At 42.8% G+C, this 13239-nt stretch overlaps 1 protein-coding gene across 1 annotated transcript in view; it reads right to left on the bottom strand.

The window, feature by feature from the left end:
- Positions 1-13239, bottom strand: part of LY75 (lymphocyte antigen 75) — a 211079-nt gene that overhangs the window by 117307 nt on the left and 80533 nt on the right. The window contains exon 4 of the mRNA XM_073634073.1: positions 11990-12154. Within this exon, the coding sequence (XP_073490174.1) occupies positions 11990-12154 (165 nt within the window). The remainder of the gene's footprint in view (positions 1-11989; positions 12155-13239) is intronic.

Here is a 13239-nt window from a genome sequence, read left to right as displayed (position 1 = left end):
AACTGGGTCAAAGCACCTCCAAAATTGCAGCTCTTGTTGGATGTTCCCAGTCTGCAGTGGTCAGGACCTATCAAAAGTGGTCCTGACAAGCTGGCAACAGGGTCATTGGCGGCCAAGGCTCATTCATGCACTGGGGAGAAGGGATGCACTGATATATCAGCCGAAAATAAGGTATTCAGCGTTTAGCCAATAGGAAAAAAAAGGTACCGATAATGGTGGCCGAAAATTATCGGAAGAAGAAAAAAAAAAAAAAAAAGGTGCCAATAGTGGCCGAAAATAAATTCATATTCATTTAAAATTCATGATATTAATTAAAAAGTTGAATACAATTACAGTATATCACAAAAGTGAGTACACCTCACATTTTTGTAAATATTTTATTATATCTTTTCATGTGACAACACTGAAGAAATGACACTTTGCTACAATGTAAAGTAGTGTGTGTACAGCTTGTATAACAGTGTAAATTTGCTGTCCCCTCAAAATAATTCAACACACAGCCATTAACCACTTGCCGACAGGGCACTTACAAATAAAAATTGCATCTGGGCACAGTGTAGCATGACCGCGGAAAAATGGCCTGGTTATGCTACTGTACCCAGATTAAATTTTTATCATTTTCTTCACACAAATAGAGCTTTCTTTTGGTGTTATTTATTAACTGCTGGGTTTTTTGTTTTTACTAAAAAAACCCCCAAAAATGTTGAATTTTTTTTTTGGTCAGTAAATTTTGTAACTAAGTAATTTTTCTCCTTTACTCATGTGCGCTGATGAGGCGGCACTGATAGGCTGAACGGGTGGGCATTAATGAGGCGGCACTTATGGGCACTGATATGCCACACTTATGGGCACTGATAGTTGGCACTGGTGGGTACTGATAGGCGGCACTGATGGGCATTGATGGACAGCAGTGATGGGCGGCACTGATAGCCAGCACTGACTGGCATCACTAATGGGCACTGATTGGTGGCCGTGGCTCTTTACAGAGATTGGGGTCGCGCCGTTTCCCAGCAACACAGCGCGATCGCCACGCGCCCCCGCGAGCATGTGAGAGCAGCCGTTCTGGGACGCAGTCAAAGGAGGTCATCCCAGAACGAAAGCCGCACCGCCGTCATTTGATGGTGGGCAGGCGACAACTGGTTAATGTCTAAACTGCTGGCAACAAAAGTGAAGAACACCCCTAAGTGAAAATTTCAAATTTGGCCCAAAGTGTCAATATTTTGTGTGGCCGCCATTATTTTCCAGCACTGTCTTAACCCTCTTGGGCATGGAGTTCACAAGTTGCCACTGGAGTCCTGTTTCATTCCTCCATGACGACATCATGGAGATGGTGGATGTTAGAGACCTTTCGCTCCTCCACCTTCCGTTTGAGGATGCCCCACAGATGCTCAATAGTGGAGACATGCTTGGCCAGTCCATCACCTTTACCCTCAGCTTCTTTAGTATACAGTAGTCGTCTTGGAGGTGGGTTTGGGGTCGTTATGTTGGAATAATGCCCTGCGGCCCAGTCTCCGAAGGGAGGGGATCATGCTCTGCTTCAGTATGTCACAGTGCATTTTGGCATTCATGGTTCCCTCAATGAACTGTAGCTCCCCAGTGTCGGCAGCACTCATGCAGCCCCAGACCTTGACACTCCCACCACCATGCTTGACTGTAGGCAAGACACACTTGTCTTTGTACTCCTCACCTGGTTGCCACCACACGCGCTTGACACTATCTGAACCAAAAACTTTTATCTTGGTCTCATCAGACCACAGGACATGGTTCTAGTAATCCTTGTCCTTAGTCTACTTGTCTTCTGCAAACTGTTTGTGGGCTTTCTTGTGCATCATCTTGTGAAGAAGCTTCCTTCTGGGATGACAGTCATGCAGACAAATTTGATGCAGTGTTCGGCGTATGGTCTGAGCACTGACAGGCTGACCCCCCCACCCCTTCAACCTCTGCAGCAATGCTGGCAACACTCATACGTCTATTTCCCAAAGACAACCTCTGGATATGGCAAGGCCTGTTCTGAGTGGAATCTGTGCTGTTAAAGTGCTGTATGGTTTTGGCCACCATGCTGCAGCTCAGTTTCAGGGTCTTGGCAATCTTCTTATAGCCTAGGCCATCTTTATGTAGAACAATTATTTTTTCAGATTCTCAGAGAGTTCTTTGCCACAAGGTGCCATATTGAACTTTCAGTGACCAGTATGAGAGAGAGAGCGATAACACCAAATTTAACACCCCTGCTCCCCATTCACACCTGAGACCTTATGACACTAACGAGTCACATGACACCGGGGAGGGAAAATGGGTAAAAAAAACCTCACTTTTGTTGCCAGCAGTTTAGACATTAATGGCTGTGTTTTGAGTTATTTTTAGGGGACAACAAATATACACTGTTATACAAGCTGTACACTCACTACTTTGTAGCAAGGTGTAATTTCTTCAGTGTTGTCACATGAAAAGATATAATAAAATATTTACAAAAATGTGAGGGGTGTACTCACTTTTGTGAATATATATATATATATATATATATATATATATATATATATATATATATATATATATATATATATATATATACACATACATACATACATACATACATACACACACACACATATACATATATATATACACACACACACACACACTAAAGTGCATCCTGAAATCCTGGTCCAGAATTTTCATTTCGGTGAACCACTACTGAGGAGCGAAGGCTGGTCCATTTAGTTTGATCAAAAAGAATAGCTACTGTAGTTAAAATTGCTGAATAAAAATAAAAAGTGTCACATCACACAGTGCATCGTAGATTGTTGTGTATGGGGCTGTGTAGCTGCAGACTGGTCAGGGTGCTCATACTGACCAGTGCCCACAGCCAAAGTGCCTACATGAACTCAAGAATGGTTTGAGGAACACAATGAGTTTGAAGTGTTGACTTGGCTTCCAAATTCTCCAGATCCAATCAAGCATCTGTGGGATGTGCTGGAAAAACAAGTCTGATCCATGAGGTCCCCATGTTGCAACTTACAGAGCTGAAAGGATCAGCTACTGATGGCTTGGTGTTAGATACCACAGCATACCTTCAGAGGTCTAATGGAGTTCATGCCTTGGACGGGTTATATGGTGTGTAGTCATAATGTTGCTGCTGATTTGTACAAACCCCACGATCTACCTGAGTATTATTGCTGACCATGTCCATCCCTTTATGTACCCATCTTCTGAAGGCTACTTCCAGCAGGATAATGCACCATGTCACAAAGCTCAAATCATCTCACCAATGGTTTCTAGAACATGATAATGAAGGCCCCTTGACTCCCCGCCTCCTAGGGAAAGGGAGCCCTGACTGCTGGAAGCTTGGCACCTACGTGGGCGTGATCCAAAACAGGGAGTTTTAGTGGCTCCAATGGGATTGGCCACGAGGTGACTGGGTGGAGTCCGAACTCTAGAAAAAGGCTAAGCAAGGGCACATCCCACAGCGATGGATATAGATTTATGGGCCATGTCCTCAAGTTTAAGTCTAGGATCAGTTTTAATGCCTGTCTCACACTGATGATGGAGACAGGCCTTTTAGACTGTCAGTGTTTTGTTACGGATTCTCACGGTAGAACTGTAACTGGCATTGTTATATAGCATTTTGAATATTGTTAAAGTTGGTAAGTTCAATAAAGTTGTGGCTTTTCCCTAATTCCAACTTAAATCAGTCTGGTGTTTTTTTGGGGGGCAAAGTATTGGTATATAATAGATGGCCAAACTGCGCCTAAGCTTCTCAGCAGTCATAATGGCCTCCTCGGTCACCAGATCTCAATCCAATAGAGCACCTTTGGGATGTGGTGGAACAGGACATTTGTATCATGGATGTGCAGCCGACAAATCTGCAGAAACTGCGTGATGCTATCAAAATCTCTGGGGAATGTTTCCAACACTTTGTTGAATCTACTCCACAATAAATTTAGGCAGTTCTGATGGCAAAAGCCGGTCCAACCCGGTACAGCAAGGTGTACCTAATAAAGTGGCCGGTGAGTGTATATGCACTTTTACACTTCTGTACAGCTGTTAAAGCGGGGTTCCACCCAAATTTTGAACATTATCTCTATGCATTCTCTTCCTTGCCTAGATGCTGACATGCTGTGTAAAAAAATTTAAATCGCCGTAATTACCTTTTTTTCTAATCTTCTTAGCACTTCCTGGTTTTCCTCCCATGGGAGTAGGCGTGTTTCTAGCCTCTCCCAGACCTCCCACAGTCCCCTGGGAGCTAGTCTCAGGCTTCCCAGCATGCATTGTGCAACAGCGTCATCACAACATCTCGGTGAATGCTGGGAGCACAGCATTCACCGCATCCAGGAAATACATGCTTGTGGGCTTCAAATGCCCACAATGAAGATGGAAACCGCCTTCAGTGAATTTTATAAGTTAATCTTTACAACGAAATCGGACACAGGCGGACTTATTACACAGAACATGTGAGTAGATAATCATGAGAAGAAAAGTTTGTGAATGAACTCCAAAAAAAAAAAACGATAGATAGGTGGACCCCCGCTTTAAGGCTTAATAAACAGAGTTTAAAAAAAATCAGAGGTTTAAATTTCCATAGGTGGGAATTTTTGATGACATCTTTTATGTTTGGAACTTCTAGCCAGCTGGTTCACAGCGACTACACACTCAGTATTTCAAATAGAGGAAGTTTGAAATGGTGATGTCTACAGAGATTACTGCAAACTACACACACACAAAGCGTAAACTTCTTCGCTTCTAAACTCACCAAGACTAGCATGATTTAAAAGGTAACTGCTCAGGGTGTGGGAGACAATAGAAACTGCATTGTGCCTTGAATTTATGCTCTGTAAAGTACTGGAGACTAGGCGGAACAGGGCAGCTGGGAAATATTCTACATATGAGAACCACGTGAAGATCCTACACTCGATAATAAAAAAATCCACAGCTTACTTAAAATGAAACAAATAAAAAAAAAGAGATGGGGGGGATACAAGTACATTCTGCGTATTAGATGTTACTTGCATCTATTAGGATTTACGTTACTGTTTTGTTTTTTTCATGACCAAAGTGTGCAAATTGAGGCAAGCCCTGCCCCCTCCAAAACACAGGAAAATGCCTCTGTGGCGTTGGGTGGATAACACTTACAAATTTTTTTCTCTTTATCTATTCCTGAAGCATTGGTTTTCGAGAGAACTGACCACATGCATCTAATTTGCCATATAACAAATGTGAGTCATTCAAAAGTCCCCAGCACATGGTTCATGGTCTAAGGTCTGTAACATTTTGTAACAAATACAAAATTAGGATCGAAAAAAAAAAAAAAAAAAAAAGGAGAGGAGAAAAAGGCTGTATGTATGCCTAGCTGCACATTGCATAAAATAAAAGAAAAAAAAAAAGAATGAAAGAAAGAAGAGGAAAGAACTCAACAGTTCAATTTCAATGATACAATTCACATATATGTAGTTTCTTTTGGAACTTTCAAAAAAAAAAATAAAATATGGGAAATGTGCGAGAGTACTGAATCATGGATGCTTGGTTGATTGAAATCAATGGCACTGCAAAGCCTCATGCACATTGGACACTTTTTCTGCTGCTCCTAGGGCCAGTTGGTGTTTTTTTTCCTACCTCTAAATGCCCCTGCATATTAGCCCATGTGTCCATGCACACATAGGAGATTAAGGCTGGGTTCACACTGATACAGCTGCGGGTCACAGCAGGGGGTCCGGTGGGTTCCTGCTCACCAATTCAGGTGTGAATCAGGACCGAATGTGTGCCTAAATTCACACCTGAAACAGAGCCAAAGATGCACAGGACCCTTCTGCAAGGACCGTGGCCGCCCCGGAGCGGTGTGAATCGGCTCCATTGCGAGCCAAGGACAATCTCCTGTCATGCGAGTTGGATGCGGAGAATCAGAGTGAACCCAGCCTTACACCCCTTTCACACCGAGCCGCCCATAGCGTCCATGCTAAAACACCGCTATTTTTAGCGGCATTTTACCGTCGGATTAGGGGCGCATTTCGTCCGCTGGGCGCTTTTACCCCCCGCTAGCAGCCGAGAAAGGGTTAAAACCGCCCGCAATAGCGGTGTTTTGCCGGCAGTATCCCAGCACTGCCCCATTGATTTCAATGGGGAGCAGCGGTGCAGGAGCGGTAAACACACCGCTCCTTCACCGCTCCAAAGAAGCTGCTGACAGGACTTTTCCTGACGTCCTGCCAGCGCAGCGCTCCGGTGTGAAAGCCCTCGGGCTTTCACACTGGAGACAATGCTGCAGCTGTTTGAGGGCGGATTGCAGGCGCTATTTTTAACGCTATAGCGCCTGAAAAACGCCCTCGGTGTGAAAGGGGTCTAAAAGGAGTTCAGAGGCAGAAACCCCCCACCACAGCCAGTATATCCAGCAGCAGCAGAGTTTTGGCAGAAAAAAAAAAAGACTTGACGATTGTAAACTCATGTAAACTGTTTAGGCGCATTTAGTGCTTGAGCATAAGTTAGTCTCAATGGCCAGAATAAATGATTATTCTGGCCAGTGAAACGATTTAACGCCCAAGTGTTTTTTTTCTGCCGCCGGGAGGAAAGGAGTCTAGGATAGTTTGCAAAACGTCCAGTGTGCATGAGGCCTAAATGCAAAATGTGAATAAGGTCATATTATAGATGAAAATGTGTCTGGTTCAGCAGGGACTGGACAAATTTCCATGCATATATGACTGTTCCCCTCTAAAGAGAGAAATTGATCTCATGATCAGCTTATCTCAAACAGGGATCTTGGAAAATTCTTGTTTGATAAGCTGCAGCGCTGATCACTGCATTCTGACAGTGGAGGAGTCCTGCTGTCAAAATATGAATTCCCCCATCCATCTCAATTTTGTGGATGGGAAAATCCATTCTTTTTTTGTGATCAGCTAGCTAGCTGAACCGGTGAACAGGGACGCACCGGACCCCATGCTGTGAGTCGTGGCCACAGCGTATGTGAACCCAGCCTAACACTGGGCAGAATTTCTCCTCCTCTCACACTGTTGATAGGGCATTATTCCTTCCTCTCTAATGCAAACAATGTAGCATTATTTTTCACACCGACACCACCAACAAGGGGGCAATTATTCCTCCTCCTATGGACCCTAGGCACTAGGGCATTTGTTTTTTTTTTTTTATGGCTACTAAGTCAGGGGCATTGTTTTTTCATACTTACCATTGACTCTGGGGAATTTTCTGCACCCATTAGCCATATTCTGGCCCCCTTAACCACTTGCCGACCGCCGCACGCCGATATACGTTGGCACAATGGCAGCGGTGGGCAAATGGGCGTACATGTACATTCCCTTTAATTTGCAGGGCTAGTGGGCGCGCATCCGCCACGTACAGCAGGACCGTGCCCGCGGGACGCGCGGACTCTATGTCCGCTGGTGTCCCACGATCGTGTCATGGAGCGGCAGAACGGGGAGATGCCTATGTAAACAAGGCATTTCCCTGCTCTGCCTTGTGACATGACAGAGATCTACTGCTCCCTCATCGGGAGCAGTGATCGCTGTCAAGTCAGTGGTAGCCCATCCCCACCACAGTTAGAATCACTCCCTAGGACACACTTAACCCCTTCATCGCCCCTTAGTGTTTAATCCCTTCCCTGCCAGTGTCATTTACACAGTAATCAGTGCCTTTTTATAGCACTGATCACTGTATAAATGATAATGGTTCCAAAATAGTGTCAAAAGTGTCCGACGCGTCCGCCATAATGTCGCAGTCACGATAAAAATCGCTAATCAATATACGCTTATTGCAAATTTTTTTTACCAAAAATATGTAGAATACAATTAAACTGAGTAAAATTTGTTTTTTTTTTTATATATTTTTTGGGGATTTATTATAGCAAAAAGTAAAAAAAATTGCTTTTTAAAAAAAAAAAAAAATTCTTGCTCTTTTTTTGTTTATAGCGCAAAAAATAAAAACTGCAGAGGTGATCAAATACCATCAAAAGAAAGCTCTATTTGTGGGGAAAAAAGGACGCCAATTTTGTTTTGGTGTAACATCGCACGACCGCGCAACTGTCAGTTAAAGCGACGCAGTGCCGTATCGCAAAAAGTGCTCTGGTCAGGAAGAGGGGAAAACTTTTCAGGGCTGAAGTGATTAAAGTCTGAGGGACAGTGAACTGGCCCTTAGTTTAGAAAGTTTGAGGATCCCCTCCTAAATAGAAAACAATGTAAAACAAGAGCAGAAAAAGGTCTTCTCTAATGTTTATGGAACTATGTTACTATGATGAAAAACAATATATAAAAACGTACTACGCTGTCCTATTTTACCATCTAGGCACGATATTCAATCATCTTGGTGATAACTTGACGATATAAAAGCAGGGGTTCCAACCTTCTGGGCCATATTGGAAGAAAAGGAATGGTCTTGGGCACACATAAGATACACTAACAATAAGGATAGCTGATGAATAGAAAAAGTCAGATCACAAGTTAACACTCACCAATATAGATAATGTACCTAATTAATAAAGTAATAAAACTTTATTTTTGTAATATTTTTGATTCTAAATGTAAAAGAGGGCAACATAAAACTAGCGTGATATTTGACACTGTTTTTGATAAACTAACACATCAGTATCTGGTTGGACGGGTGTTGTAGCAATTCTAAAATTCTGAAGATACTCATCATATACCGTATTTATCGGCGTATAACACGCATTTTTTCCCCTTAAAATCAGGGGAAAATCGTGGGTGCGTGTTATACACCGATCCCCCGCCGATTTGAGCCTTTTGGCGGCTTTTTCGGCCATTCTCGGGCGCTGTCTGGCACTTTCAGCCATTCTCGGCGGCTTTCGCCGGCTCTTGCAGTGCCGCGTGAGCCGCCGAGAATGGCGCGAGAGCCGCCGAGAATGGCCGAAAGCCGCCGAGAGCGTCAGCGCCATTTTTAAATGGCAGCTCTGCAAATGACACAGGGGCAAGGCTGCAATGCAATGACACTCACAAGGCTGCAACGATGGACAAGGTTACAGATGGACACTGACAAAGCTACACTGACACTGACAAGCCTGCAATGATGGACAAAGCTACAGATGGACACTGACAAGGCTGTATTGATGGGCATTTAAATGTAAGTTTTTTTCCTTAAACTTCCCTCCTAAACATGGGGTGCGTGTTGTGGGCTTCATCCTTGAAAATAGTTGGTCACAAATAAAGGTGTTGCCGAAAACTGATGACATGAATAAGGCGTGATTGTGAAGAGTGGGATATATTTCTTTTGGAAGATAAAATTTGGAAAAGTCAAGTAAAAAGGACACTGTCAATTTTTTCTTTGGCCGCATGTGTTTGCCACGTGTAAACGCATTTTTGGAAAAAAAAGAAAAATCAACATTTTTAAGTTTACGATTTTGTGTTGGGCCTCATTTATAGCCGTCTTGGGCCACAAGTTGGACACCCCAGATATAAAGAATCCCCTTTGGGTGACATACAGTATGCACAACCCTCAAAAGAGACAATAAAAAAAAAAAAAAAAGTCAGAAAGTTCCCAGTCAATTGAAAAATACTTGTGACTGATGACCAAGTGCTCTCATCTCCACAGGAAACTCTTTGCACATGTTTGAGTTTAACCATCACTCCTGTGATCCAGTGATTTTAGTATTCATCCAAATGATAGCTGAATGTCCACAGACACTATAGATAGTGATGTTGCTCTGTCTTTTTGTTGTCAGTGTGACAGTCACAAGAAAATTTCAAAACTCAGCTGAGCTTTTCGCCTCAAGTCACAAAGGTCTATTGTAACCGCTTTCCTATGCAGAAAATGAGTCACTACAGCACATGATCCTACAAGCCTGACTGCTGAAACACAGGCTACCCTACAAGTAGAGCTGAATGCTGGACACACAGACATCTCCACCAGGTCCTCAGTGATCCCAAAATGTGACAGTTACTAAAACAAGGATATTAAATGGAAAATTCAGCCACAAGCTGTGATAAGACCTTTCTGGTTAGGCTTTTCTTAGATTATGAAACCATTTATTAACCAAGATGATTATGGAGTATGCAAGTCAACAGAGAGAGAAGCACATGTTCAGTGGCAGCAACAAAGTTACACCACACACAAACCTAGAATATACTGAAAAGAGGTTTAAACTCAACTAATATTGCTGCTAGTTATCAGGCAAGTGGTAAAACTATTTCATAAATCTTTACTAATGCTGAAACCGGTCTTGTAGTCCTGATTTCCATTGAAGAGGAGTGCCCCCCCCCCCCCTAAAAAAATCAAAAGGCTGCAGCTACAAATACTGTTGACTTTTAATATGAGGACTCTTACCTGCAGAAATCTCCCTCCACTGAGTCTGGCTGCAACCATTTTAACCGTGGGCAACTGAAGCTGCTGCCTGTTCACTTTCTGAATTTACACAGGCACACAGAGGCACACTTCCAGCTCTGCAGCTCCCATTGGCCCTCTTATTACTTAACCCCCCCTCCCTTCCTGGCAAACTCTCACGAGAGTGGGAGAGAGCTGTGCATGTCGTCATAAGCCTAGGCTTTTTACCAGACAAGAAACAGGAAGTGGGCTGTATAAAGGTATTTATTGGCAGGAAAAAAAAATGTTTTACTATCCAAAGATAAAAAAAAAAGAGCAGAAGATTTAATAGATGGAAAGATGAAAAAAAATGACTGAAGTTCCGCTTTAAGTAAGGGATATAGGAAGTGAAGCCACAGCCAGTTTCCTACTATACATGAGCGAGCTGCGCTTGGTGAATGGTCCCGTAGTGTTCTGGGACTTGTGATGTGTCCCAGAAGACTGCAGGGGAAGGAGGGGGGCCGAGTCTTCGGCTCAGATCGATGCGGCGCACCTGATCAGAAGTGGGAGCGCGTACCCCTAAAACCAGGGTGAGGATGCAAACAAGCGGAACTTTCCCTTTTGGGTGAAGTGCCGCTTTAAATTGTTTACCTTTTTGAAAGTGTACATACTGTAAACACTATATCTATACACACACAAACTTTTTTTTCATCCATTCATTTCCACAGTGTATGCCAATTATTTCCAGCCTACTGCTACTAATCTGAACAATCTTAAAAGGGGTTGTAAACCCTTGTTTTTTTTTAAATTGACAAACATGTCATACTCACCTCCACTGTGCAGTTCGTTGTGCTCTGAGTGGACCCGAACCTACTCCTTCTGGGGTCGCACGGCGGCTCTCGTGGCTCCTCCCCACATCAAGTGTCCATGTTGGAAAAGCACTCTCCTTGGTGGACACCCATGCAGGCGCGCTCCCGAGTCCCGCAACTGTGTCTATTCACACAGAATGCAGGACTCGGCCCCGCGTCATTGGATTTGAGTGACAGCAGCAGAAGCCAATGGCTGCGCTGCTATCAATCTATCCAATCGAGATACCAGCTACAGATGGTGTGCTCATTCCCGGACAGAGGAGGACAGCATCCTGGTAAGTAAAACAGTAGGGCTGGGGGGCTGCAGCACTAAAAAAGTTTTCACCCTAAAGCATAGAATGCATTAAGGTGAAAAACCCCTTTAATCTGTTGCCGCCAGGAGAAGACAGTGATTATGGCTAGCAGCTGCTAGCGATAATTGCAAGTGAATCTGGAAGGCTGGTTGTAACCAAGCTGATTGATTCTTGCTGAACTGGCAGTGATGCAGTCTATGACCAGCCTAAAGCGCCAGACTGCATTGACACAAAATGGTGGAAAAAACAGCTCCTACATATGTGTTTGATTATATAACTACATTATGCTAATGTAGTAAAGTGAAGCCCCAGGCAAATATAAGAGAAAAAAAAAAAAAAAGTAAATGTCATCTAAAATTAATAAAAGTATTCACCGAAAACAAAATATACTTTATATAAAATGATACATGAACACAGTAAAGGAGGGCAGATGAATGATTTCATCAGTGTGTTTCTGCTCGCCCACTGGCTAAGAGAGGACAGCAGATTATATTACAGCAGATTATTTTTGCATGGTGCTCATCTTTAAAACAGACATTAGTCACAGAATTTTATTGAATTTGAAATGTAAACTGTTCTTACCTGTGATAAAGTTCAGCTCTTCCTCGCTGGTTATGCTGAGTAGATCTGCCCCCTGGCTTTTACAAGACACATAGGCCTCCTTCCACCTGAGGCTAGACTGGACATTGAACTGGTAGCATTGCTGCAGTGTGGAGTTCTCTGTCCAAGTATGATTACAATCACGCACTTAAAAAACATAAAAAGAAAAGCAACATGTTAAAGATCATACAGCAGAATTTATGGCAAGGCTTAGTATCATAAATCAGGACTCGTGACAACGGTAAGACAGATGGATCACTCATTAGGCAATTCCAAATGCATACAATTTCTTGTTACCATTTCACCAAATGAATTGCAAGGAAAGACTCGTATAGAAAAAAAAAGTGAAGAATTGACAAATCTAAAAAGAACCGGTCTTCAAGCATTAGGCCTCATGCACACTAGACGTTTTTACAGCGGCTGTTAGTGGCGTCCGACGTTTTTTTCTGCAGCCAGTAAACTCCCCAGCATGTTATCCTATGTGTCTATGCACACATAGGCCGTTATCAGAAGTTTTTGACAGGGGCGTTTTCTGGCTGGAAAAAACACAGGACTAGTGGGTTTTAAGAGGAGTTTTTCCAGCTGTAAAAACGCTCTAACTCTGATAAAAGCTGAAAAACACTAAAAAAAAAAAAAAAAAAATACCAAAAACGGCTATTCTGTTTTTTGAGCTATAACCTTTCATGGGAGTATAGTTTTGCTAAAAAAAAAAAAAAAACACTAGTGTAAAAACGCTGAAAAACTCATTCTACAGCTACAGCTTTCTACAGCTAATGTTACTGGCTTTTTTTATAACGTCCAGTGTGCATGAGGACTTACGCACAGTGGTAAACACATGGGTGCGACCTAAATGTGAGGAGTGCGATTATGTAGGCAAAGTTTCACTTACTCTAAGTTGGTATGGAAAGTTTTGCGATTGTTTTTCGGCGCTATCCACTGTTACTATGCACACACAACTAAAAGCCACCGGACGGCCACAAAAGATTGGCAGACTTCTCCCAGTTATAGTTATACACATTAAAAGCAGTATTGAAACTAAAAGAAAATATACTATCATTATATGCTTTAAATGCAATGGCTGAATTTGTTTGTTTCTTTTTTTAGGGTTTTCCTTCATCTAGTGATCCAGCCAGTAAGTCTGTTTATCAAAAGAAAAATCTTTCTTCCAGATTTATCAGTTTACAGGGCTGAGACAAACCATTCAACGCTGACAGGGGTGCTTAGAATGATCA

Source organism: Aquarana catesbeiana, linkage group LG06 (genome assembly GCF_042186555.1).
Source record: "Aquarana catesbeiana isolate 2022-GZ linkage group LG06, ASM4218655v1, whole genome shotgun sequence".
In the NCBI taxonomy this organism is placed as follows: Eukaryota; Metazoa; Chordata; class Amphibia; order Anura; family Ranidae; genus Aquarana; species Aquarana catesbeiana.
The sequence above is the reverse complement of the archived record's forward strand: the minus strand, read 5'-3'. Positions and strand labels throughout refer to the sequence as shown.